At 37.4% G+C, this 27,510-nt stretch overlaps 1 protein-coding gene and 1 non-coding gene across 2 annotated transcripts; both read right to left on the minus strand.

Moving 5' to 3' along the window:
* Positions 1 to 12,200: 12,200 nt before the first annotated feature.
* TMCO5A (transmembrane and coiled-coil domains 5A) lies at positions 12,201 to 26,545 on the minus strand. Its single transcript, XM_044229741.1, is given in 13 exon segments — positions 12,201 to 12,399; positions 15,796 to 15,836; positions 17,863 to 17,920; positions 19,031 to 19,095; positions 19,532 to 19,591; positions 19,977 to 20,033; positions 23,431 to 23,502; positions 24,319 to 24,369; positions 24,765 to 24,888; positions 25,310 to 25,459; positions 26,307 to 26,331; positions 26,334 to 26,425; positions 26,511 to 26,545. Coding segments are annotated over 13 exon segments (1,029 nt in total).
* On the minus strand, positions 15,318 to 15,418 carry LOC122894754. The gene has a single exon (XR_006381825.1). It is a non-coding gene; the product is annotated as a small nucleolar RNA U13 (small nucleolar RNA).
* Positions 26,546 to 27,510: the final 965 nt, after the last annotated feature.

Consider the following 27,510-nt stretch of genomic DNA (forward strand, 5'->3'; position numbering starts at 1 on the left):
TCAGATTTTTCCAAAAAATTGAAGAGTAGGGAATGCTGTCTAACTCATGTTATGAGGCCAATATTTCCCAGATGATAAAGCCAGACAAAGATAATACAAGAAAAGAAAGCTATAGATCAAGTTCCTTTATGAACATTGATGTAAAAATTCTCAAGAAAATACTGGCAAATCTGGGGTGCCTGGGCGGCTCAGTCCTTCAGCACCTACCTTTGGCTTAGATCATAGTCCCGAGGTCCTGGGATCGAGTCCCACATCGGGCTCCCTATGCACGGGGAAGCTTTCTTCTCCCTCTCCTACTCCCCCTGCTTGTGTTCCCTCCCTTACCGTGTCTCTCTCTGTCAAATAAATAAATAAAATCTTAAAAAAAAAAAGGTGGCAAATCAAATTTAGCAGCATAGTAAAAGAATTATGCACCATGACCAAATGGAACTTCCTGGAATGCAAATGTGATTCAACATATGAAAATTGATCAACATAATACAATACATCAAGAGAATGAAGGAAGAGCCACATAGTCATCTCGACTGATACAGAAAAAAACATTTGACAAAATTCAGCGTCCTGTCATAGGGCAACATTCAAAAAACTAGAAATAGAAAGAAACTACAAAATTGAAAGCCATGTATGAAAAACTGACAGCAAACATCATACTGTGAGGTAAAAGAATGAAGGTTTTTCTCTGAAAATCAGAAATGAGACAAGAATGTGGCTTTTACCATTTCCGTTCAATATAGTACTGAAAATTTTAGCCAGAGCAATTGGACATGAAAAGAAATAAAATATATCAAATGGGAAAGGAAGAAGTAAAATTATCTCTGTTCACAGATTATATGATCTTATATATAGAAAACTCTAAAGATAACACACACACATCCCTTTTAGAACTAATAAATTTAACAAAATAACAGGATACAAAATCAACACACAATAATCAGTTGCATTTCTAGACATTAAAAGGAACAGTTTGGAAGGGAAGTTAGGAAGCCATTTACAATAGCTTCAAAATGGTTCAAATCAGCTTAACAAAGGAGGTGAAAGACTTACACAATGAAAACTACAGAACATTGCTGAAAGAAATTAAAGGAGATGTAAATCAGTGGGAAGATATCTCCTGTTCATGAATCGAAAGACTGAATTTTATTAAGATTCCAGTGTTACCCAAAGGGAGCTACAACTTCAATGCAATCCCTACCAAAATCCCAATGATTTTTTCCCCAGAAATACAAAAACCCATCCTAAAATTCATATGGAATCTCAAGGGACAATGGCTAGCTGAAACAATCTTGACAAAGAACAAAGTTGAAGTTCTCAGACTTCTTGATGTAAACCTTACTGCAAAGCTATGCTAATTAAAACGGTGTGGTACTGGCATATAGACAGGCATATAGACCAATGGATCTAATGGAGAGCCCAGAAATAAATACTTGCACATACACTCAACTAATTTTCAACAAAGATATTGAGACCGTTCAATGGGAAAAGTTCAGTCTTTTCAACAAATGTTGCTGAGAAAACTGGATACCCACATGCAAAAGAATGAAATTAGACCTTTACTTAACATGATATACAAAAATTAACTCAAAATGGATGAAAGAGGGCGCCTGGGTGGCTCAGTGGATTATGCTGCTGCCTTCAGCTCAGGTCATGATCTCAGGGTCCTGGGATCGAGAACCGCATCAGGCTCTCTGCTCAGCGGGGAGCCTGCTTCCCTCTCTCTCTCTCTGCCTGCCTCTCTGCCTACTTGTGATCTCTATCTGTCAAATAAATAAATAAAATATTTAAAAAAAAAAAAAAAGGATGAAAGACCTAAACGTAAGAGTTAAAACTATAAAACTTTTAGAAGAAAATATAGTAGAAAAGCTTCACAACATTGGATTTGCATTGATTTCTTAGATATGCAAACATATCTATCTATCTATCTGTCTATCTATATAAATATATATAGATATGCAAATATACCAAATACATAGGAAACAAAAAACCAAATTGGATTTCATGAAAATTAAAAAAATTTGTACATCAAAGACACTACTAACAGTATTAACAGACAATATTAATAGAATAGAAAAAATATTTGTTGTTTGTCCGTCTAATATCTATTAAAGAACTAATATCCAGAATATAGAGAATTTATAAAACTCAACAGAAAATCGAAGTCTGATTCAAAAATAGGCAAAAGACTTGAATAGATGTTTTCCCAAAGAAGATATACAAATGGCCAATAAGCACATGCAAAGATGCTCAACATAGCTAATTTTTAGGGAATTACATATTAAAATAAAAAAAAATTGCAATGATTAGGATGGCTAGTATATAAAAATACTAACAGAAAATAAGAGTTGGGAAGGATGTGAAGAAACTGGAACCCTTGTACACTCTTGGTGGGAATCTAAAATGGTACAATGGCTGTGGAAAATATTATGGCATTTCTTTAGAATTAAAAATAGAATTACTATATGATCCAGCAATTTCACTTCTGGGTGTATATCCGAAAGAATTGAAAGCAGGGTCTGGAAAAGATTTGTACACCCATGTTCATAGCAGCATTATTCACCATAGCTAAAATGTGGAAGTGAACCAAGTATCCATTGACAGATGGATTAGCAAAATGTGGTGTATGCAACAATAGAATATTTTTAGCTTTACAAGGTAGTTATTTTGACAAATGCTACAATACAGATGAACTTTGAGAGCATTATGCTAAATGAAATAAGCCAGTCACAAAAAGACATGATTCCAGTTATATGAGGTAACTAAATGTTTTATTTTTGATAACTGAGTTTCTGTGATTCTCTGAGTTTTGCCATCTAATACTAGTTATCTGTATAAATTGAGGCAAATCACTTAACTTCTCTGGGACTCAATTGTCTTGGTTGCGTTTTCTAGCCCTCAAACTCTACAAATTTTGGAAGCTGAAGAATTATAAAGGCACATTACTTTTTATTGATTCGTTCTTTGGTTAGAAAAGAACCAACCAACACATGTTCTTGCTACAGAGAATATAGTAAAATTTTGTTTAAGTTTGGGAAGATTAATATGAACTAGTGAGAAATTGAGTTTCAGTATGCATTTTATTTTATTTATTTTCTTAAGAAATTAAAAAAATAAAAATAAATAAATAAATAAATAGAAACAAAATAATAAATAAATAAGTAAAAATAAATTTTAAAAAATAAAAGAAATTAAAAAAAATCTCTACACTCAGTATGGGGCTCAAACTTAGCAATCCCAAGATCAATAGTCAAATGCTTTACCAGCTGAGCCAGCCAGGTGCCTCTCAGGACATAAATTTAAATAAATGCAGTCTCAAAAACAATTTGATTTTGGAGGGGGGATCATAGGGTAGTTGGATTGAGACCATGTTTTAATTAATATATAAGAATGAGCAAGTCAGGGGTGCATTCTGCTCAGGTCATGATCCCAGGGTCCTGGGATCGAGCCCTGTATCAGGCTCTCTGCTCAGTGGGGAGTCTGCTTCCTCCTCTCTCTCCGACTGCCTCTCTGCCTACTTGTGATCTTTATCTGTCAAATAAATAAATAAAATCTTTAAAAATAAAAAAGAATGAGCAAGTCAAAACTTCAGTTAGTACACATCTGAATGAACATAGATTCTAATTTAAGGATACCCAAGGTAATATGGGTTATTATTCTGCCTTGAAATTCATGATTTCATGAGTCTTTGTGATGTCTGTAAAGGTGACATTTACTTGATTATTTTCTTAAAAATAGAATGAAAAGGAATTTTTTAAATTTCTAAAAAATATTTCTTTATTCTGGTAGAGTACAGCATTTTCTGTATGTATCCACAGAACTCTAAAAAAAATTTAGTATATTGCTAGAACTCCTATAGAAGCTTACAAATATTATGTACTTTGGATGAAAGAAGATAGGAAAAAATATAAAACTTTGGTTCATTTGTATCTTCTATATATACATACATACCACATTTTCTTAATCCATTCACTTGTCAATGAATATTTAGGTTGTTTCCGTATCTTGGCTATTGTAAATAATGCTGCAGTGATCATTGGGAGTTCAGATATCTATTTCAATTTTAGTATATGTGCTGCTGAAGTGAGCACCAGATATCTATTTCAAATGGTGATTTTATTTCCTTGGTTATATACCCAGAAGTAGGATTGCTGGTAGTTCTAGTTTTTGTTTGTTTGTGTGTTTTTGGAGAATCTCCATACTGTTTTCCATGGTGGCTGTATCAGTTTATATTCCCATCAATAGTGTAGTAATGTTCCACTTTGTCTACATTCTGACCAATATTAATCTTTTAATTTTTTGATAAATCCATCTAGTAAGTATGAGGTGATAACTTCCTATGGTTTTGATTTTCATTTCCCTGATTATAATTGATGCTGAGCATCTTTTTATACACCTGTTGGTCATTTGTATGTCTTCTTTGGAGGAGAGTCTATTTAGGTCCTTTACCATTTTTAAATTGGGTTATTTGTACTTTTTGTTATTGAGTTGTAACTATTCCTTATATATTTTGGATATTAACCTCTTATTAGATATACTGTTTATAAAAATTTTCCTATTCTGAATGTTGCCTTTTCAATTTTTAAAAATACATTTTATTTTTTGAAGATTATTTATTTGAGAGAGAGACAATAAATAAATAAAATAAATAAATAAATAAATAAATAAATAATTTATTTGAGAGCGATAGTGAGAGAGCATGAGCAAGGAGTAGAGGGAGAAACAGGCTCCCCGCTGAGGACCCTGGGATCATGACCTGAGCTGAAGGTAGAGGCTTAATCAGCTGAGCCACCCAGCAGTCTCTAACAGTTGCCTCTTGAAAAGATAAAGTTGACAAACCTTTAGCTAGACTAAGAAAAGAAAAGACTCAAATATTAACAGAAAAGAAAGGACATTACAACTGATACCATAGAAACACAAAAGGTGTTAAGAAACTACTATAAATGATTACATGCCAATAAATCGGATAATAGAAAAAATGGATAAATTCCTAGAAATACACAATATACTAAGACTAAGTCATGAAGAAATAGAAAATTTGTACAGACTAATAAGGAAGGAAGTTGAATCAATAATCAAAACTCTCCCAACAAAGAAATGAGCAGGACCTGATGGCTTCACTGGTGAATTCTACCACACATTTAAAGAAGAATTTATACCAGTCCATCTTCCAAAAAATTGAAGAGGGGTGAACACTACAACTCATTTTATAAGACCAGTATTACTGTGATATAAAAGCCAGACAAGGACACTATAAAAAACAAAACAAAACAAAATTAGAGGCCAAATACCTGGTGAACATAGATGCAAAAATCTTTGACAAAATACTAGCAGACCAAATTCAGCAAGACTTTAAAAGGATCATACACTATGATCAACTGGGGTTTACCCAGGATTGCAGGTTTGTTTCAATGTATGAAAATCAGTAAATGTGACACACCACATTAGCAAAATGAAAGATAAAAACCATATTATCATCTCAATAAATGCAGAAAAAGCATTGACAAAATTCAACATTCATTCATGATAAAAAAAACTCTCATCTAAGTGGGTACAGAAGGAATATATGTCAATATAATAAAGGCCATGTATGACAAACCCACAACTCACATTATACACAGTGGTGATGAGCCGAAAGCTTTTCTAAGATTATGAACAAGAAAAACATGTCTACTTTTACTACTTTTATTCACCATAGTACTGAAAGTCTTTGCCAGAATAATTAGGCAGGAAAAAGAAATGAAGGAATTCAAATCAGAAAGGTTTAAGTAACATTGTCTCTGTTTGCAGAGGATATGATCTTAAAGATAGAAAACTCTAAAGACTCCACCGAAAAACACGTCAAAACTATTAAATTCAGTAAAATAGCAGTATACAAAATCAACATACAAAAATCAGTTGTGTTTTTATGCACTAACAATGAATTATTGAAAAAAAGAAATTAAGATAATGATCCAATTTGTAATAGCATCAAAGAATAAAATACTTTGGAATAAATTTAACCAAGGAGCTGAAAGATCTTTATACTGACAACTATAAAACACCAGTGAAAGAAACTGAAGAAGACACAAATAAATGGAAATATATCCTGTTTTTATGGTTTGGAATAATTAATATTCAAAACAATCTACAGACTCAGTGCATTTGTTATCAAAATTCCAATGGCATTTTTCATAGAAATAGAAAAAGCAATCCTCAAATTTGCTTGGAACCTCATAGGATACCAAATAGCTCAAACAAACTTGATCAGGAACAACAAAGCTGAAGGCATCACACTTCCTGGTTTCAAGCTATATTATAATAAGCTGTATTATTGCAGCTTTGGCCGTAGTAGTCAGAACAGCATGGTATTGACATAAAAGCAGATGTACAGATCAGTGGAGTAGAATAGAGAACCCAGAATTGATCCCGTACATATATGGGCAACTGATTTTCAGCAAAGATCCCAAGACTGCACAGTGGAGAAAGGATAATCTCTTCAAAATGTGGTCTTGGAATACTGGATATCCATGGGAAAAACAATGAAATTGGATCCCTATTTTATACTATATATTAAAAAACCCCAACAACTCAAAATGGATAAACTAAAAAGACTCAACTCTAAGACCTGAAACCATAAAACTTCTAGAAGAAAACATAGGGAAAGAACTCCTTGACATTGGGCCCTTTGGAGAGAACTAAGAGGAAAGAAGAGATGCAGAAATTTCTTCTATAATCCAGACACCACCAGGAACCATCCTCTGGCACTAGCTAAGATTGCCTTTCCTGCCATCTTCCATAGTCCATGTACTACTGTTTTTTTGTTCTTTTCCTGAGGATTTCTGCAAATCTTTTCTACTTACTTTTCCATTCTGTAACTTATGGCTATTTCTTTTTTTAAATAAAGATTTTATTTGTTTATTAGAGACAGCATGCAGAGAGGGAGAAGCAGACTCCCTGCTGAATAGAGAGCCTGATGCAGGGCTCGATCCCTCATGACCCGAGCCGAAAGCAGGCACTTAACTGACTGAGCCACCCAGGTGACCCTTTATGGCTGTTTCTAAAGCTCTGATCCAGCATTGACTCAAACTTGAGTCAAACATAATTGCTTTTCTCTCCAAATCACTTGTAAGAGTCCACAAAAGGCAACTTGTGGAGGCAAGTATCTACAATCATGTGTGGTAGATTTTAATGGTGACTGAAGTAAGCATGTGGGAGCATACATTGCAGGGCCAGTTAGGAAATCATCTAAAATTGGGTATTAGCTTTTCTGGTTTTCTGAAAGTTTCATGCCCATTTCCATGAACTTGGAGTTTTGGGTATCTTCATGTTATTCAGCTTTCTCTCCTTCTTCTTCCAGATGTGACAAAAATTCCTTGTATTTTATTATTATAAAGAGCATTTCAGCTCTAGCACTTATCACTCCCCCACAAGTCACACTTTGCATAACTGAAGATCTATTAAGGTGCTCTGCTAAAAAAAGGTTTGTATATTTCAAGTGTTACCCTTTCTTTTCTCCACTTCTCTATTGATTTTTATAGGAGCAGGGGGAGAAATATGGAGGCTTATTTCCCCAGAGTTAAGAATTATGACTTTACCTTAGAAGACAGGAGGGTACAGTTGGTTTTGTTTTTAAATAACAATTGCAACAGAATCTCCATTATGTTAGTGCCCCCCCCCCCAAGAGTTGGGAAATGCTAGTTTATTAGAAGGGCCACTGAAGGAAGACATGAGAGACTAGGTTCTTATCCTGGTTCTGTCATTAACTAGTTGTGTGATTTAGGGGAGAGTACCCCACTGGGCCTGAAAGAGAAGTCTCTAAATTCCCTGCCAATTCTATGAATCTCTGAGTTGTCTGAGAGTCTTCCTGGTGTCTAATTCTTCTGTAATTGCAACCATGGTTGGAATTTCCCCCCTGACAGGTGGGTGAACATCCCACCACTCTGGACCCTGCCCCACCCCTGGCTAGCTGTGTGGGTCAATGTTTGAGGTCAGAAACAATTGAATTTTTTATAGGTTAACCTTGGAACCAGATGCAGGCAAAGATTCTGATTTTTTCAACTCAGAACTTTAGTTGTTATATTTGCTCTCAGAACCGGCTTCCTTATTTGTGTACCTGGCATAATGTCTACCTTGGAAAATCATGTTTAATAATGCAAGTGAAACATGTAGTAAAGTGCCTGACATATAATATGCCCTCAGTAAATGGAATTAATTATTTTTAAAGATTTTATTTACTTATTTAGAGAGAGAAAGAGAGCGTACTAAGGAGTGGGAGGAGCAGATGGAGAGAGAGAGAGAATCTCAAGCAGATGCCACACTGAGCATGGAGCCCATCTGGGGGCTCGATCTCATGACCCTGAGATTATGATCTAAACCAAAATCAAGAGTCGGTTGCTTAACTGATTGAGCCAGGTGCCCCAGTAAATGGAACTGATGATCATTAACATCATATCTGTTACAAAGGGGCTGGGCGAGTATCTTGGCACTTTCTGGGTTTGCTGATACATCTTAGTGTGTACTCTGGTCACTATACAGATTGACTCCCAAACTTTGGTTTTGCTAAGTGGTAAATATAATCTGAGTGGGAGAGCTGAATGGCTCTCAGCAGCATTTTTTTTTTTTTTTTTAAAAGGTTGTATGAAGGAAGAGGAAGGCAGATTGATTGAAGAGTTGGGAAGGGGAAGATTTTTGAAACTGGAAAATAAGCATGACCAAAAGGGAATTTGATTCAGTTTCTGAAGAGTGATGAGCAACAGGCATCCTTTACCTCTGTCTCTATGAATTTTTTTTAAAATTGAAGTATAATTAACATACAGTGTTATAGTTGTTTCAGATGTCCAGTTTACTGATTCAACATTTCTTTTTTTTTTTTTTTTTAAATATTTTATTTATTTATTTATTTGACAGACAGAGATCACAAGTAGGCAGAGAGGCAGGCAGAGATAGAGGGGAAAGCAGGCTCCTCACCGAGCAGAGAGTCTGATGTGGGGCTAGATCCTAGGACCCTGGGATCATGACCTGAACCAAAGGCAGAGGCTTTAACCCACTGAGCAACCCAGGCGCCCCCTGATTCAACATTTCTATACATTACTCAGTGCTCATCACAAGTGTGCCCTTAATGTCCTTTATTTATTTCACCCATCCATGAATCTTAAATTTGTGTGTTTTTATAGCACTCCTAGAAGTGGCACTGTGGAGTGAGATCTGTTTTGGGGATCTATCAAAGTGTGGAATCCTGCTTCATGGATCTTCATGAATCTGCCTCTTCATAGGCAGAGATTATGTAAGGAAATCCCTTCACTCAAGACAAACCTTCTGAAGATTTTCGGCAGATTACAATTGTAGGTAGTGCTTCAGCTCTTGGGATCGGGTACTATATCTATGCTGCTGATGTTCAAACATGGCTGGCTATGGTCTATGAACCAGTGAAAAATGGGACAGATTTGCCATTTATCCTGCATCTTCCTCTGTCTGGTCTCATCCATACTTTTCCTTTGCAAAGAGAGGACTTTTGAGATCCTCCATACCGGGGAACAGTGCCCTCTGCTGTTCCTGGGGGAACTGTGCAGGCGTGGTGAAATCGTGAGGGAAGAGGTCTGTTGCAGAGCCAAAGCAAGCTGCTCCGTTTTTCCGCACGGATTTGGACAGCTGCTACACCTAGAGCAAGTCTCCGTGGTAAAAACTCAGCAGGAGAAGCAACAGCAGCTTTCCTCCCCTGTACTTGTTTCTAGGCAGCCCCCGACCCCACATTACATATGAATGCCCCCTTCCCATTTTCACTTCAAACACGGAAGAGTTTCTATTAGTTTTGCTCTTTAATAGAAAGAACTTTTAAAACAGTGATTTTAACGATTGAAACTTGCCTTTGAAAGAACTCTACTTTCCAGTATTATAAAATAAATAAGTTGATACCACTTTAAGAAAGCATAGTTGATTGCTGTGATGAAATAAAGGCATATACCATATAAACTAGCAGTTCATGGGAAAAAGTTTATAACAGTAGGGGATCAACATATTTTTCTTTCTTCCTTTCTTTTTTCTTCCTCTTTCCCTTTTCTCCTCCTCCCTTCCCTCCTCCCTCCTTTCTAATAAAGTTGTCGAAGATACCACAGAATCTCCTACAGTAAAGATATTACATGATGAAAACTGTTTTGCTGAATTTCTCTACCTTCTGAGAACAGTGTGTTTTTTTTTTTTTTTTTTTTTTGGCTGACCTCTGAGCAGACATTTGTTCTGTGAATCCTCTCAGCTACTATCTTCTGGGTATAACGGCAAACAACAGTCAACATTTACTTTTACTTAAACAACAAACAGGGAAATTCTGTGGACTTCAAGCTGGCGTTAGGGGTTTATGCCCTGTATAGTAACTTTTGAGCTGTTTTTTCAGCATTATTCCACTTGGCTACAGCAAAGAAAATTCAGTGAACAATGAAATCTATATGAAAAAAAAGTTTAAAAAATTTTTCTTAAGATAAATGACTCTGAACCACAATGTGGAGAGTACTGTTGTTGTTTTTTCCATGATTCTGAGTTTCAAATTCACGAGTTTAGAAGGTATGGATTTCTTGCTTTATCATGTGGTGGGACACTGTAAATGGGAGCTGGCCCAACCTTATCTTTCCCTTCTGCCAAGAATGAAATCCAGGTTAATGTGGTATAGGCCGTCCAGCAGGAAGAAACTGCTAGCTTCCACTGGATCCCAAAATTCCATTGCCATTCACTGGAGGGATAACTGGTGCATGCAATGTAGATCTTTATTGACATGGTGGAAGGTAACTCCATTTATGGTGGTAGGTAAATAACTCAGAGATGTTTGTACTGTCAGATTACAAGTGTTTTATATTTTACTGTAATAATTGCCAGGAGAAAGGTTTTTTTGTTTTGTTTTCTGAAGTCTGGGATTAAGAAGTAATTTATGATTCTAGGTGACTTGTCAAGAAAGAGAGTTGCTCAATTTTATGGTATTTCTATTGGTTACTTCTATTTAAAACATCCATCTAGGGTAGAAGATGCTTTAGGTCTTTCGATAGAGAATGGCTTTGCTGACACATGGTTTATTTGGTGCTTGGCCTGTCATTCTTCCTCTCAGGCTAGCATAATCCTTGGATCTGATGGTACCTTCTACTGGGCATAGGCATGGGGAATTAATTCCTCCTTTTTTTTTTTTTCCTGTTGTGGGACTCATCATGTATGCACCTGACTTATCTTTTTCTTCTTTTTACCTTCTTTATCTTTATATCCCCAACACTACACAGCAGTAGGGATTTAATTTCTTTTTCTTCATTTTCTCTTTTACTTTCCCTCTGTTCTTAAATCTTGAGCAGTATGAACTCATCATTTTGAGGAACAGTTATTTTGGAATGTATATGTATAGAGATGTTGCCCAACCAAACCAGTTAAGACCAAATTAGAAAACCTCTTTGTCTCTTTTCTTCTTATCTACCTCCCTAGGAGATTGGATATATGATTCATGGATTCATGCTTGACCAATCAGAGTACTCCTATTTCTTTGGCTGCGTGGAGTGTCAGGCAGGGGTAGGCACTTGACCCCAGCTAAGGCAGTTTCTCTGAAGTTTCCTCCTGGAACTGTTGAAAAGACTGGTTTTGCCAAATCTGCTAATCTTGTACTATGGGACTTAGGCTTTTGGCAATGTCTTGCCACTAAAAGGAGAATGCCAATTCAAAGATAGAGTGGTGAAACCCCTTTAATCTTGCTTTGAGACTTCTGGATCCAGCCATGCTGGGAACCTCAGATTTTTAGTTGCACGAGGCAATATACAAGCCCCCGCCTTTTTTTTTTTTTTTTCCTGTGAATTTATAAATTAGTTTAAGTTCAGGTCATTTGTAAGCAAATAATTCTAATGTAAGTAGTGAGCAATCTTTTGCATTGCAGGCAGGGATCCAGTCTTTCAGATTTTAAAGATTTTTCTAGAAAAATTGGTCAACTCTAACTTTGCTTAACATCTATGACATTATTCTAAAAATGGTCTAGTTTGTTTACTATCTGGTACATTTAGCTTATCTGTAGTCCTAGAAATCTATTGACAGAGCTTTTTCCCAGGCAAGGTCAGTCTTGGAAAGGCAACATGGAAAGAGAAGGTGATCAAGTAGACAGACCTCAAGGGAAAACTGAAGAAAACCTTTTCCCTCCACGAACCCCGCCCGTCTCTTAGTCTACAGACTCAGACACCACTTGTCTTTTTTTGCTCAAGGATATTTCTTGGGGATCAGTGAGGTAACATGTCCTCTGTCTCAAGTGTGAGAGATGGAAAGAGGAAGCATCTTAGCTTCCACAGGATGTCCCTGTTCAGTATCTTGGGCAGTATGTTGATAAGGAGATCTGGATTTATAAAACTTATATGGAAAAACAAGTAGCCCAGCAGTCTGATGAAAAATAGGGTGGTGAAAAAGACATGTTGAAAAATCCTGAAAAGAGAAAGTTAGAAACTGTTAACCAGAGGTTAGAAAACCAGGAACAAAATAAAACATTCCTAAATGCATGCATTGCTCCTTCTTGCTATTCAGACTGTTGTCTTTATTACCAACAAGGCCTTGCAAAGGCAGCTCCTTCCCATATGCTGGCTTGCCTGTTACTCTTTCTTCCATTACCATGTTTTATTTTCTTTGAACATTTATTACTATCTGAAATTATCTTGTTTTTTTTATCTTTTGTTTTATTTTCGTTTCTGTTTTGCCATCCTCTTTTCCAAAGCATTGGCAACAATTTGTAACCATCAGCAGGGTATGTGTTTCTGTGAGTCCATATTTTTTCCAACACTTGATAACATCAGATTTTAAAAATTTTGCCAAATGGGTGTAAAGTAATGGTCTTAATTTGCATTTCCTTGATGAACAATGATGCTGAACATCTGTTCACAGGTCTTATGTGTTTCCTCTTGCCCATTTATCTATTAGGTTGTTTGGTTTAGTCTTACTGAGTTGTAGAAGTTCTTTATATGTTCTTGATATCAATCCTTTTCCACTATGTGTACTGTGAATATCTTCTCTCTACTTTAAAATGTTTACTTGCTCTAAGGTGTTGAAGAACAAAAGTTATTAATTTTAATAACGTCTAGTTTATCAATTTTTAATTAGAATCAATGCTTTTTGGTCTTATTTAAGAACAATTCCCTACACCAAGGCCTAAAAGATGCTCCTATTTTCTACTAACACTTTATGATAGTTTAGAATATGTCCACACATTCTTTGGTATCATGCCCTTCAAGAGACTCTTCTTTCTCAGCATGTGGCCGGGACTTAATGAGTTGGTTTCTAAAGAATAGAGTATCATGGAAGTTTGTGGCTTCCTGGATTACATACTAAAGACATTGCAGTTTGCTCCTTACTCTTAGGAGGAAGCCAGCTGTCATGCTGTGAGGATACACAAGCAGCCCTGTGGAGAGCTCCATGTGAGGAAGAGTGAGACCTGCCAACAAGCTGCAAAAGTTGCCAGATGTGAGTAAGCTATGGAGGAACTAGATCCCCCAGCCTAGCCAAGCCTTCCACTGACATTAACTTTGGCCAACATCTTAATTGCAACCTGGTAATAGACCATGGACTAGAACTACCCAGCTAAGTGGCTCAGATTCCTAATCTATAGAAACTGTCATATAAATGTTTATTGCTTGAAGCCACTAAGTTTTGGGACCATTTGTTATGTGGCAGTAGATAACTGATGCCAAATTTTAATTTTTTTTTTTTGACATTTAGTCCTTAATACATCTGGCCTCGCTTTTTAAATATTCTATATAGTAGTGATCCAATCTCATTTTTTCCTCATCTGGATAACTACCTTTTTCCCCCTACCATGTTTATTGAACAATTTTTCCTTTCCTCTCTGGCATGTAATCACTGTCATACATCACATATTGAAGTTCTATATATGCACTGCTCCTATTTTCATTGATTGATTTTCCTATTCTTGTGGCAGTATCACTCTATTGTAATTACTGCAGCTTCATGGTAAGTCCTGATATCTGGGAACGCATATTCCCCACTCCTTGCTCTTTTTAAAAATTATCCAGGTTGTTTTTGACTCTATTCTTCTATATAGAGTATATTTTAGAATAACTGTATTTAATGTAATGAAAACCTTTAGGGCAGTTTGGGTAGAACTGAACTAAGTCCTATTTGAAGAGAATTGATATATTTATGATATTATGGCCTTCTATCCATGATCATGGTATTTCTCTTCTTTCATTCATGTTACTTTTAATGTTTCCTAATTTTTATAAATTCCTCTGTGGTGGTCCTGATTTCTTTTTAAACGGATGAATTATTTTGGCCTTGTGATTTTACTCTGATTTGCACAAGTGAATCTCTACTTTTTCCTTTCCTGTATTACCCTAATCGAGCTATGCTGGTCTGCTGCCTGCTGCAGAACAAATTCACTACCTACCTCCCAGTGAAAAACAGCCCCCTCCCCACCAGTTTCCTGAAGTTTTTCTCTAGAATTGATCTTGGTGACAGGAGTCAGGGTTCATTATAGTACAGCATCTTGGTCAGAATTAAAATGAGAAACAGTTTACAAACCTCTTCCTAGTATTCTCCTTGAAGCTAAATACACTATTCATGAAAAAGTTCTGGGATGACATTCCCACAGAAATCTTAGGAATAATCCAGCTTTCTTATTTCTTGAGTGAGTACCCAATATACCAGTGCCCCATAGGATACTGGAACAGAGCAAGAGGAGAGACCTTTTTAGTTTGTTGTGTTGAGCTAGACTTTTAGGATGTTGCCAGATTCTCTTTGGGATACCAACTCTTTCAAGGCAAACAGTTCCTATCCTGGGAGCCCACCTGGGCAGTTCCATGCGAGGCACTGGTGTCAAATTATAGGCTAAGGCAGCCTGGGAGTTTTAAGGAAATTCTGCTAGCTGTTCTGGGAACATTGTATTTCAGGATAGCCAAATATGTAACACTTCACTTATCTGGTATGAGGGGGTATCCCCCATAAGCAAATTTTCCAGACAACTGGAGGTGATAGTTAAGCACCAGTAATTTTGTTAGCCATTTTGATGGAACTCTTTCTAAATAATATTTCATACCACTTTGAATATATGTCTCTCTGTGCCTTCTTAAACACATTATATTGAACATAATCTGACCTTTTTTGGAAATGCAAGGGTTTCATCGAATGCCAGTTTATTTTGCTATCATACTGATTCCCTCAGGACTAATATCCATTTCGTTGTTTGAATCTTGAGCTCTTACTCAGTTTAACAAGTATTTTTGAACAATTATTATGGGCTGGGTACTGTTGGGTATGATTCTCTTTCACAATCATTGTTTTCTCTTATTTACTATTAGGCTGGGGGTATATGTGCATTTACAAGTTCTCTACTATTTCTAATGTAACATGTTGACATTTTACAATATCAGGGGGAGGCACATCTGACATAATAGTGTGAAAACCCCATTCATCATCCTATAAACCACAAAAGGATCTTCCCATTCATAATCTACTGATGTTTTTGGAGAACCAGATCCATCAATTCAGATTGTTAAAGGGAAGAGGGAGTATCAGTTTGCCATATTTCTCTCAGGCGACAAAATTCCTGTTTCTGATTACTACTAGGCTATTCACTTCTGAAACTGGAAAGTTGAGATTAGGAATTGCCTTTGGACAAGGAAGTCATACATTAGAACTGAGAAACATAGTCATCAATGACACTAGTTTTTTGACTTCACTCTGGGAGTACATGTGTATACAAAGGTCTCCTTGTCTAGAGTTTATTATTTTCATTTTTATTTTTATTATTTCCAGGATGGCTAAGTGGAACTCCCAGTTTTCCAGGAGATTTACTCAAACATATTTACCTACCTTTTGCAGAACCGTGTTCCCTTCTTTTGTAGAGAATGATCCTGGGAGAATAAAGGACATGAATAAATAAGCAATTTCTGGGAGTTATCATCCCTATCAAATAATATTCAGTGAGCTATTAGTTAATGTTATATTTAGATAGTGTCTTAACAATTTTTAATATACATAACATGGAATTTTTAAGACAACCACGTGTGTGTGTGTGTGTGTGTGTGTAATTTTGTATCACTTTATTTATTTATTGGTAGGAATAAATGGAGGCATAAAAACGTAAGATGTGTCATACAGCTAATAAGTGACAGGACCAGGCTTGGAACCTGGGTCCTCCAAATCTACATTCAGGGCTCTTTCAACTCTCCTTTTACCTCCTGCTTAATCCGTAACCCTTAAAAAAGTTTATAAGCTATGAAAACCATATAAATATATTCTAAGAGAAGTTTTCAGAGCTATAAAAATGTAAAGATGAGGATATATCCTGGATTTCTGTGGCATCTCTCTTCCAAAATATTTTCTCAGTTATTTCATTTTCCTTTTAGCTTCCTTGTGAGATAAAAAATGAAGAGGAATTACAGTCACATTTTAAAATTGTGAAAATGATGCTCACAGAATTAGAATTAGAAAGAAACTTTTTGGGTTACAAATTTGGTTCTGTAACTTGAGCAGCATGTCAACTGGTCGGTTGCTCAGGTGGACTCTGTAAAGATTGCTCAAACATCATAGGTCATCAAACCATCATGGAACTTTGGTAATCTTGATGAAGACAACAACTCTGCTTTTTCTCCAATAGTTGGTGAGAAGGGATGCTTTGATGAGTCATTGGTGGACAGATGGTAGGATATATCAGGGAGCATGGAAAGCTTGGTTCTAGAGAGGTGGGGTCCAGTTAATTTTAGGAGTTTTGTTTTTGTTGTTTTTGTTTGTTGTATAGTATGTAAGGTTGGGACTTGTATATTATATCTTGTATATTATACAAGAATGACTTGTATAATATACAAGGTTGGAACCAGAGTGACCCATGACTTCCCAGTGGGAACCATGGTCACTGTGAATGTGGTCTAATATATATCCTAACATCTGGATGACCCCAGGGACAATGGTTGTGGATATTTGCTTTTTAGGCAGAGATGACTTTTTGTTTTCTGACATTATGAAGACCATATATCCAATGATAAAATTTCTGGTGAATGTCAATTCTGGCTCTAAAGCCAATATAAATTACAAAATTAAAGTCTAACAAATGTTTTATCTTTTTGCCCTACGTACTTGCTGCCACAAGCAGGCCAAGAGGTGTGGTGCTCTACATCCAACTCTGTGTCCTTTAGATCTCTGCATGTATGCTAATGGCACCATGGTGTTAAACATGAACAGACACTGAAGCTGTATCATAAGTAATGACTTCTCATTTTTTTTTAAAAAAGATTTTATTTATTTATTTGACAGACAGAGATCACAAGTAGGCAGAGAGGCAGGCAGAGAGAGAGGGGGGAAGCAGGCTCCCCGCTGAGCAGAGAGCCTGATGTGGGGCTTGATCCTAGGACCCTACATCATGACCTGAGCCGAAGGCAGAGGCTTAACCCACTGAGCCATCCAGGTGCCCCTACTTCTCATTTTTTATCTCATGGGTTAGATTAGCTGGTGATGGATGCCCTGGTGCTCTGTGTAGTGAGAGATTTGGGACCATGTTGGGATCACCAGGAAAGAGCACTGTGATTCTGGGAGATGGGAGAAGTGGTATATGTGTCCTGTGTTGGCTTCCTCTCCATACAGCATATCCTCAGTTAATGTTCCTTCTTGCTTCCATCCGGAACTCTGTGAGGTCTTAGGCTAGTTTCTTTGAGAACACATTATTTGGATGGTGCTAAGAAAGGGAAGATCATTGTTCCATAGCATCTTCTTTGTTTGTGTATTTAGGGTTGGAATGCTTTAGAATTATGTCTGATACTATTCTTGGAATCTTAGAAAATGCACATGGGAAAATTGGTATGTGTTTGGTGGCTGATAGTGTTTTGGAAACTCCCTTGAAGGCATTGACACTGAGAGAAGCTGAAGGTGGAATGTAATGCTTACCTTACGATTTTGGCTGTTAGACTCTTTTCTTACAAAATTCATGCTCAAGACTTTTGAACTAGGGGAAAAAGAACCAAGATAGGGACTGAATAAAGTACATACAAATATTCATACTACATCATTGGTATTTAAAAACAGTTTTATATTCTAAAGCTATACTGTCCACTATTATAGCCAGTGACTATATGTAACTGTTTACATTTAATGACAATAAAAAAAATAAGTTCTTCAGTCACAATAGTCATCTTTCAAGTACTCAGTAGGTGACTAGTGGCTACATACTGGATAGCACAGAAAGTTCCACTGGGCAGCCCCATTCTAAAATCTTGGCTTAGCAATAAAGCCACACTTAATGTTCAGGAAGGATCTCAGGAGACTTGAAGGTGTTCTTTAAGGGCAGGGACCTCCAAGTCCTGGTATTCTAGCCTCCAGGTCACAGTGTGGACTGAGTTTACTTAGAGGCTATGTGCAGTTTAGGTCTTTTTTTCTTGATCCCAAGATTCTAAAATATTTAACAAATGGAAATGCTTCCCAACTGATTTAAGATTTAAATTCTAAAGAGGGTCAGGAAATGAAAGAGGTTTTTGGCTTTAGTTTCTCACTGTTAGGACTCTTTTGACAAAATCAAGGATTAGTTTTTTTGGAGGGGGCTTTTCTCTATTATTTCTAATTTTTAATGTTCATAGTTTCATATAGTATATAATTTGGTTTCTTACTATGATAGCCCTAGTTTGTATCTACAGATTAGTTTCATGTCTATTCCATATGGTTGAGTTTCTATATATTTTGGGGAAGTAAAGGTAATATTAATTTTAAGACCTTTTTGATAAAATTTAAGGAATGCCTTTCTTTATCAAGGTGCCAGACCCATAACCCTTTTTACAGCATGTGTTAATGCCTTTAATATAAACCCAAATAACTGGTAATGTGATAAAATTATGAAGGAAGGTGTGGTTTTGCAGTCTTTTAAGAAAGATGGGAGGACCTGCATTTTGGTATGGGTGTGGTTTGTGGGGATCAACCAGCTTGCTAAGAGAGGGGAAGGTTATATGGTATTGAGGCTCACTCAATTCCGAATAGGAATTGGTCAGAGAAAAGTTTGCTCTGACCCAGGCTGAGATGGAGTTACCACTAAAACCAGGATGTTCCTTTGTTTGCCAAAGCTCACACTTCTCTTTCAAGGAACCGAGTCTCTAGTTCTTCTTCTATTTTCCTCAGTGTTTCCTGGTACTTCTTCAAAGGGAAATAAAAGAAACCACAGTTATTAGCCAGAAGCTTTATGCTCTTTCTAATCATATGAAGCACGTTTTCACTACATTGCCATGTGGGTGGTTGGTATTCCCACTGCCATTGTGTCTCCTCTCCAAGTCCTGAGAGAAGGACTACTTTCACTACTCCAGATGTCTCACTGCACTTCACCACTGGGCAGGTGCCTGTGGTTTTCAGGATTATAAATTGAAAAAGTGCTCCTTATTAATTTAAGAGCACATAACTTGTGAGACTAGGGCACTAATAGAATGATTCTGGTGGTAGAGTGTCATCCTCCCTAAAAGCCTTTGTAATGCCCCTTGAAGAATTAATGTTGTTGCAGTGTTCTTTAAAAAGCCTGGTTTCATTTCATTCTGTACCCTAACAAACCCACTGCTATCCCTTTATTGAGAAACTGTACCTTTATGCAGAGGGCCTGGTCCTCACAGAGCTGAGCCACAAATGCATAGTCTTCCATTACCTGGGAAGCCAAAATTCAGTCTTAAATTTTGTTCAGTAAATTGCTATAAGAACAGTAGTGTACTTGGTGCCTCGTAGGTTCTAGGCCCTAAATGTGCTTTTCTAGTTGTTCTAAATATGTATTTCTGTACATATAAACTCATATTTTTTAAAGGATAAACAGGCTATTCTTTATGGTCCCAAAGAGAATTATTTGGGGACAGTTGGGAGAAAAATAGATACTAATTTATTGATACAGATTATGGAAGGTATCCTATAAAAATGTTACAGAGAAGGTGATCTGGGGGACTGTATTCACACAGTCTAGTACATTCCTTCAAACGGTGTGACCAAGGATCAAGATTTCCTTCCTTTGAGAGAAGTAGCATTGAAGTTATTGTCATTACCTTGGCTAGCTCTTTCTCTTGGTCTGCACAGGAAGCTTCCAGCTGTTGTAACTTGACCTATAGAAAGCGAAGGAGACTGGTAACTCAGCCAGGCAAAAGCGGGTTCCATTCTGAAAAGGGATCTTCAAGGTTATCTTACAGGTCGGTCAAGTGCCTCAGGACCAATTTCAGATGTCTTTTTATTGGAGGGGATTCAAACTTGAGGTGAGATGACTCTTGACTTTGAATTTAAATGGTAAATATTAGCCAAATGGAGTACTGGAAGATATATTTCCCATGCAGAGATTACGGCAAGGACCAAGAGAGTGAAATAGCACAAGTTTGGCATATTCGAAGAAGCTATGTGGTGGGAACCTAGGGGAGATTTGTTTAGAATGAAGCGAGGTGGGGAAAGGTAGTCATGTATGAGATTACATAGGGGTTTATAGCTTCTAGAGAGTTTGATTCTTTATTTTAATTGCAGTGAGAAGCCAGGGGAGAGTTTGAAGTTGTAAAGACACAATTTGGTTTGTTTTCTTTCTAAAGAAGAGTTCTTTCTGTGTGTGAAACGTATTGTTTAGGGGTAAGTGTAAAAGCAAGAGGATCAGTTAAGAGGCTGCTTTAGCATCCAGGTGAGGGTTTAGAGTGTTTTTCAAAAGGGTGGTAGTTATAGCACTAGTAGATAGAAAGGAATAGATGCATTTGGGATATATCGTATCAGCAGAGGGGACATACTGCAGTCTTTCCTCCGTTCCCTTTTCAGTTCTGTTGTTCCCACTCTCATCTAGCTACCATTATTTCATGTTTGGACTCTTCTCACAGTTCCTTTCCTCTTCAGGCAGTTACATCTAGGACCAAATAACCAAATGTGCCAAGGACTGTATTTTACTTATTTTATTGTATTTAAAACAGAAAATTTTTATTTATTTTTTTCCAAAATTTTATTTAAATTTTAGTTAGTTAACATGCAGTGCAATACTGTTGGTTTCAGGAGTAGAATTTAGTGGTACATCACTTACATACAAGACCCAGTGATCTTCATAAAAAGTGTCCTCCTTAATGCCCATCAACCATCTAGCCCAGTCCCTACCTACTTCCCTTTCATTAGCCCTCAGTTTGTTCTCTGTTGTTAAGAGCCTCTTATGGTTTGTTTCCCTCTCTTTTCCCCCCCTCCCGTATGTTTCTTTGCTTTGTTTCTTAAATTCAACATATGAATGAAATCGTATGGTATTTGTTTTTCTCTGACTTTCACTTGGTAAGGGCTGTATTTTAAAGATTTGTTTATTTATTTCAGAGAGAGAGACAGAGAGTGAGTGAGCATAGAGGGAGGGACAGAGAAGGAGAGAGAGAGAGAATCCTCAAGCAGATTACATGTTCAGCCTGGAGTCTGACACGTGGGCTTGATCCCAGGACCCTGAGATCATGACCTGAACTGAAACCAAGGGTCAGATGCTGAGCCACCCAGGCAACCCTAAGGGCTGTATTTTAATCTTTTTTTTTTTTTTTTTAAAGATTTTGTTTATTTATTTGAGAGAGGCAGTGAGAAAGAGCATGAGAGAGGAGAAGGTCAGAGGGAGAAGCAGACTCCCCATGGAGCTGGGAGCCTGATGCGGGACTCGATCCTGGGACTCCGGGATCATGACCTGAGCCGAAGGCAGTTGTCCAACCAACTGAGCCACCCAGGCATCCCTAAGGGCTGTATTTTAAAGACAGTGGTCTGAGTCACAGGTTGTTGAGGTAGGCATCCTATTAACTACTGAGCTGATCACCGGCATGCAGGAGGAACAGAAGCAACAGAGATGATGTATATTTCATAGAATTAGAGATGCCACCTGAGAATTCTACAAAATAGGTGGGCAGAAGGGAGTAATTCAAAGGGTTGATAATACTCTGGAATGTTTTAGGGCTGGGCCAAGCACTGCCAGGAAAAAAATGGCCATTGTTGTGCTGGGAACTTTCTATCTAGAGTCTATTGGAATCAGCTCACCTGACGTGGCCAGTATAGCCAGACTTAAAAGTGTTACCACTAGATTCTTGCAGGCTTACATTAGCAAAACACATTTTGGGCAGAAGAAGGAAGAAAATTAATCTCCTGATTATTGCAGAGTTATGGCAAGGGTAGTCAAGGAACTTCATATTCCTTTATAGTCTTAGTTCCAATTTATTCCTGAGATACATACAGAGTCCTGATTTCTTTCTTCCCAAATAAGTTTCCTGGATGGGCGTGCCCAAGCAAGCTTACTTGGTGGCTTTGGACTTCCTTTTTTTTTATTGCTATCAACACTGATTTGTCCAACAGAACATAGGGCAGTAATGCTTTCTTCTTTCATTTTCTATTTTCAGTGTGTCCATATCTTTGGAGGCTTCATGCATACAGTATAGGCTTAAGTATGGACTTAAATGTGGATTTAAGAAGCAAGAAAGATTGAGAAATAGGGACAGTCTGTTTAAAAGTCCATTGTATATTATACTGTTAGGTAGTAAAACACAATTTTTATCTTTATACTGAAGAATTCTCTCTTTATTTGTTCTTAAATATATAAAAATAACTCTCAGTTTAAGAAAAAGAAACCAGGGGCACCTGGCTGGCTCAGTCAAAAGAACATGCAACTCTTGATCGCAGGGTCATGAGTTTGAGTCCCATGTTGGATATAGAGATTATTAAATAATAATAATAATAGTAATAATTATATTTAAAAAAGAAGAAAAAGAGAGATTAGGGAGGCAAGGACAAAGAGATAATCCTACAGAAATGATCAAGTAAGAATTTTATCTGCTCTCTGAATAAAAAAGTCTAAATCTTGTATCTTTGATCAGATGGGTTGTGGTTGTGCTCATGTTCTTAGCTCTGGAACACAACTAAGGAAATGCTAAACACTCTGTGATGCACTTAGCAGAGGTCACTCTGTACTTGAGGGACCAACTGACTGAATCCTTTTCTGGATGGGAGTCAATGACAGGATGTGTAAATTACCTAGCACACAGTAGATTTACAAATCCAAACTCTGCCTATGAATTCATACATGTGCTTCAGCCAGACTTTTAAATAATCACCTTAAAATCGTGAGCCTTTAATGTTTTAGAACTCCAAAAAAGAGAATATTTTGTATATACAATTTCATTCAATTTTCAAACCGAGGCTGGGAGGGACTGATTAAATTGCCCACCTTCTCATATCCTCTAAGTACCTCTGGGGCCAGGATTTAAATGAGGGACTTCAGCTGCCTCTAATATTATTATGTATTTGTGCATTTGTATTCTGCTTTTTTTTATGGAAAAAGAACAAAAATATATGGCTTCAGACTGAAATTCCTTACTAAGGGCAGAGGAGAATTCAGCACTTAGCAGCCAAGGCTTAAGACTGGCATGGCTGAAACTACAAAGAATTTGTCCTAACTTTGACAGTTGTTTCCACTTGAAGGCTTGTTTTCTGGTCATGTAGCCCAAACCCATTCGAGATTGCTTTTTTGTTTACCTTTGACTCTTCTGGGGATCCCTTTGTTTTTTCTTGTTCACACTTGGTTGCCTTATGTGATTTTCTTGTAAGCTGTGGGTTCAATTAGAAAAAATAGATTTCAAGTAAAAAATATATCAAATTAAAAAATATGGAGGACAAAGATATTCTCTGGTATGTGGGGCCAATAACTTGGCCTTGATTGAAGCTGCCAGGAAATGGTCTCTTGGTGGATACTTGGTATATTTGGGAACATCTTTGTTCTACCTCCATCTTCTCATTAGTTTTTTATTTTATTTTTATTTTTTTAAAATTTATTATTATTATTTTTTAAATTTTTTATTTCTTTTCAGTGTAACAGTATTTTCTCATTAGTTTTGACCACCAAGTAGAGTCTGCTCAAAGTAGGAGTACTTCCCTGAACCCCCTATTCCAGGCTGGATTACTCAGGGCTCCAGGCATGGGTCAGAAAGTATGGTAATCATAAAGAAGCCCACTGTATTTTGACCAGGAGTTGAGGTAGAGGGAATACCTGGACAAAGAAGAGGTAACTTTTTGGCATTAAGTATTTTAAAAGTCTCTAGTGAAAGTAAAATTAACCTCTCACCATAAGGGTCCCAGTCCATCCCTTCAACAGATTGTCCATTGGGATCCATTTCTTGTGATAGAATGAGGAAGCCATAGGATCATGGACTACCTGGAATACCCTATGCACTCCTTTCACCGGGCATTTGCAGCCCAAAGCCATGGCACTTAGCTCATGCGGTTCAGCCTCAGGAGAGCGGAGCAGGAGTAGCAGCCATCCCCAGCACAGGTCTCGCTGACATGTGGGATTCTGCATGATCTTTTCCCCTCCCTTGCCTCTTTGTTGACTGGGGGATACCCAGGAACATGAGAGCTCCTCCCCACCTTTCTTTGAAGTTCTGCTATACTGTGGACCAGAGTCTCATTCTTCCTGTCCTGTTGAGAAAAAGAAGCAGAGTATAAGTAGAGTATAAGTGTGCATCTGCACACCATTATCTGTTTTTATTCAGTTGATTGTTCTCCATTTCACCCCAGAGATGTTTTCCTGCAGTAACTGTACCTTCCTGCATAATGGCAGGTGAAGGACCTGTGGTTTGATCTCAGTATGGACACACCAACTTACCAGGGATTGAGATGTCCACATGTAGGCCTTCCTAATAATAATTTTACCAGAGAAACCCTACCCTCCACACATCTCCTTCCCATGGAAGAACACAATCTGCCCTGACTTTGGAGTTGACTATTCTTTGTATGTAAAAAGGGGAGACTATTTTACCTGACAGTGCTGAGGAATCAAACCTATCAAATTGCTCTTCCTACTTTTTACTTACGAGTCTGGCTGTTTCTTCTTCCAGCTCCTGCAAGGCTTTTTCCCTCTCTACTGTGGTGCAATTCTCCTTCTCCCACTCCTCATCTTCAGCCAAGTCTCTGGTCTGGGTGATCTCACTTTCCAGCCTGTATAACATAAACACACACTATGAGGAATGACAGCCTTCGAACTGGTAAAGCATGTGTCAGTTTTAAGGGTACTCAATGATAATAAATACAAAAATCAAGTTGGAAATCCTTTCTTTCCTGGAACCTTAGGATCAGAATCACTTTAAAGATAAGACAAGCAAGATTCCCATGATTTCCACATCAAACACTCCAGTGTTCTTTCAGCTCAGGTAAGCATCACTCATTCTTTTAGGATTCTTTTTGAAAATTGCTATATTTCAGGGTTTGAGACAAAGACAAACACCAAAGAATGAAGAAGAAACTCTTTTCATATATAAGATACAGGTCCCCAGAGTAAGCTGGAAAATTCAATTGTGTTTCATTTCCTCCACCCAGTTCTTTGGGTTAGGAACGTCCCTCATGAAGCCCCAACACTCACCTCTGAATCTCATTTTCTTTCTCGTGGATTTTGAGAAGAAGTTCTTGATTTGCTTCATCTATTCTCTGCATATCCCTTTCAAGGTCCATGTTCAAACTGTTAATGTTCCTCTTTGACTGGACCAATCTTAAGATTTCCACTTTCTCTGACCTATAAACTCAGCCCCCCAAATGGACAAAGGCCAGTTATCTTAAGATCAATAACCTTTGGACCAAAGAGGATATCTAGAAGACATGTAAGTCATTAGCCTGGCTATTTCTGGTAGTGTACTTTTCCTTTTTTATATTTAGGAAATTGCATTTCTTAATTTCTTAATTATTAATTAAAAATATAATTAATATTAATTCTTAATTTCTTAATTATGCTCTACAATTTGTTTCAATAATTCTTAACTCAGCAAGGGTGGTTTTACCCAGCCTTTCTCAGCCAAAGTGCTCAGGATTGTAGTGCATCTCCACTTTGGTTCCAAGAGAAGTTTTGCTTCCTTAAATAGCCTTTTGCATTGGAGGGAGTGGTTTTTCAAATTGTTCACAATGCTATACACTTTTATCAAGTACTTCTATTTGGGTAGCAGGTACATAATTTATGCTTGGACCCTGCTCTATGCAGAGCCACAAGAAGTTTCCACCACCAGTTAGGGCTTGGTCTTTTCCCACCTCCCCCATCTGAAAACTTCTCCACTGCCTGCTGTAAAGCTTGAGAATCTACTATGGGAGTCACTTCATTGAGCATACAGAAGTAATCCAGGCATTCACATTCATGAATGCAGACATCTTTTTTGAAGTAAATTTGAATGAAATAATAGTAACTTAATGCTATCATAGTCTAGAAAGTTATCTGGCACATGGGAACCTCTCAATAAATTTTTCATTTTCTTTTGTGGCACTTAAGTAATTGGTTTCTCTCTAAAATAATTAACTAGAAATAAGATAGTGAGGCAGAGAGACTTTTGTTTTGAGTAGGGATGAGGGATGATTTTGGAATAGAAAAGTTCTACCTTGGAAGGGCTGGTTTGGAGGGGGATTTGCAATGGCTATCACTTCAGGAGGGCAATGGGGTGCTTGGGACGGAGAGCGGTGAGGGATGGATGGATAGGAGCTGAAGGAAAGAGGGAGACTAGAAGATGAAGAAAGGAATCAACAGCAGTCATGCTTCATACCTTGGTTCTTAGATGTGGCTTTGCATAATCATGACTACTTACTCATAATCTAGCTGAGTGTTCTTGTGTCCTTCCATTGTAGATTCCCTAAAATACCAGCAGAGGTGTATCTAATAGATCAGGGGAAACAGGTCCATTTATAAAACACAGTAACTGGCTGAGAGTCCCAAAAGATAGGAATAAAATTAAGTTAACTGGTTTCCTCCCTCCCACTCCTACATTTTGGACATAACAAAACTTAGCCTTCTGAGTCTTCTGTGCATGATAGGATTATGCTTCAGTAAGGATATGGTGAAGATAGAGGGATAATGCTGGAAAATTCAATATATATCCTGCTAGTGCTGAGATGATTCACCAACACAAAATCCTTTGGAAATGTATACATGGCAATAAGAATCAACAGAGGTCATCAACTGTTCTTAAATCTCTTTTTTCTCTCTATGCCCAGCTGCTTCTCTTAACACACCATGGGCATGGATACATGTGCATAACTGCCCTGAAAAATAATCTCTTTGCTTTCTCGCCTGGCTTCTGCAAGGATCTCCAGATATTAAGATCTCTAGTATTAAATAGGACTCAGAAAAAATAAGCAGTAGTAAATAATGTGGCTTATTCTGGTACTTAGTTGCCTCCTTTTCTCCAATAAACTCTACCTCCCTTCTAATGTGATCTTCTTGATTCTGCCCTAGTCTGTTAGCTTCTGAAGAGTTTAATCTTTCCCCACTGGAACCATCCAATAGAATCTCAGAACCTTCCATTGGGTCATGAGTCTGCTATTGACATAGGATGGGTGGGGCAGTATGTCACAGTAGGGTGGGTAGCAATGGTTTCTCATCATTTGTGCCAAGTTCAGAGCCTAGATGGGTACATGTTTCATGACTGAGTCTTCCCTTTGGTGGTGGTACTTTCAGTGGATCTGATTTCTAGACAGTTTGAAGGAATAGCCTCTGTCTGTATTCCTCCGGCAGACTGAGCACTTTCCTTGTTCAAATGTGACTCATGTGGGAGCTCTGGGTCCTAACACCAGTATCCCAATCCCATA

This window comes from Neovison vison, chromosome 13, assembly GCF_020171115.1.
Source record: "Neovison vison isolate M4711 chromosome 13, ASM_NN_V1, whole genome shotgun sequence".
NCBI classification, from domain to species: Eukaryota; Metazoa; Chordata; class Mammalia; order Carnivora; family Mustelidae; genus Neogale; species Neogale vison.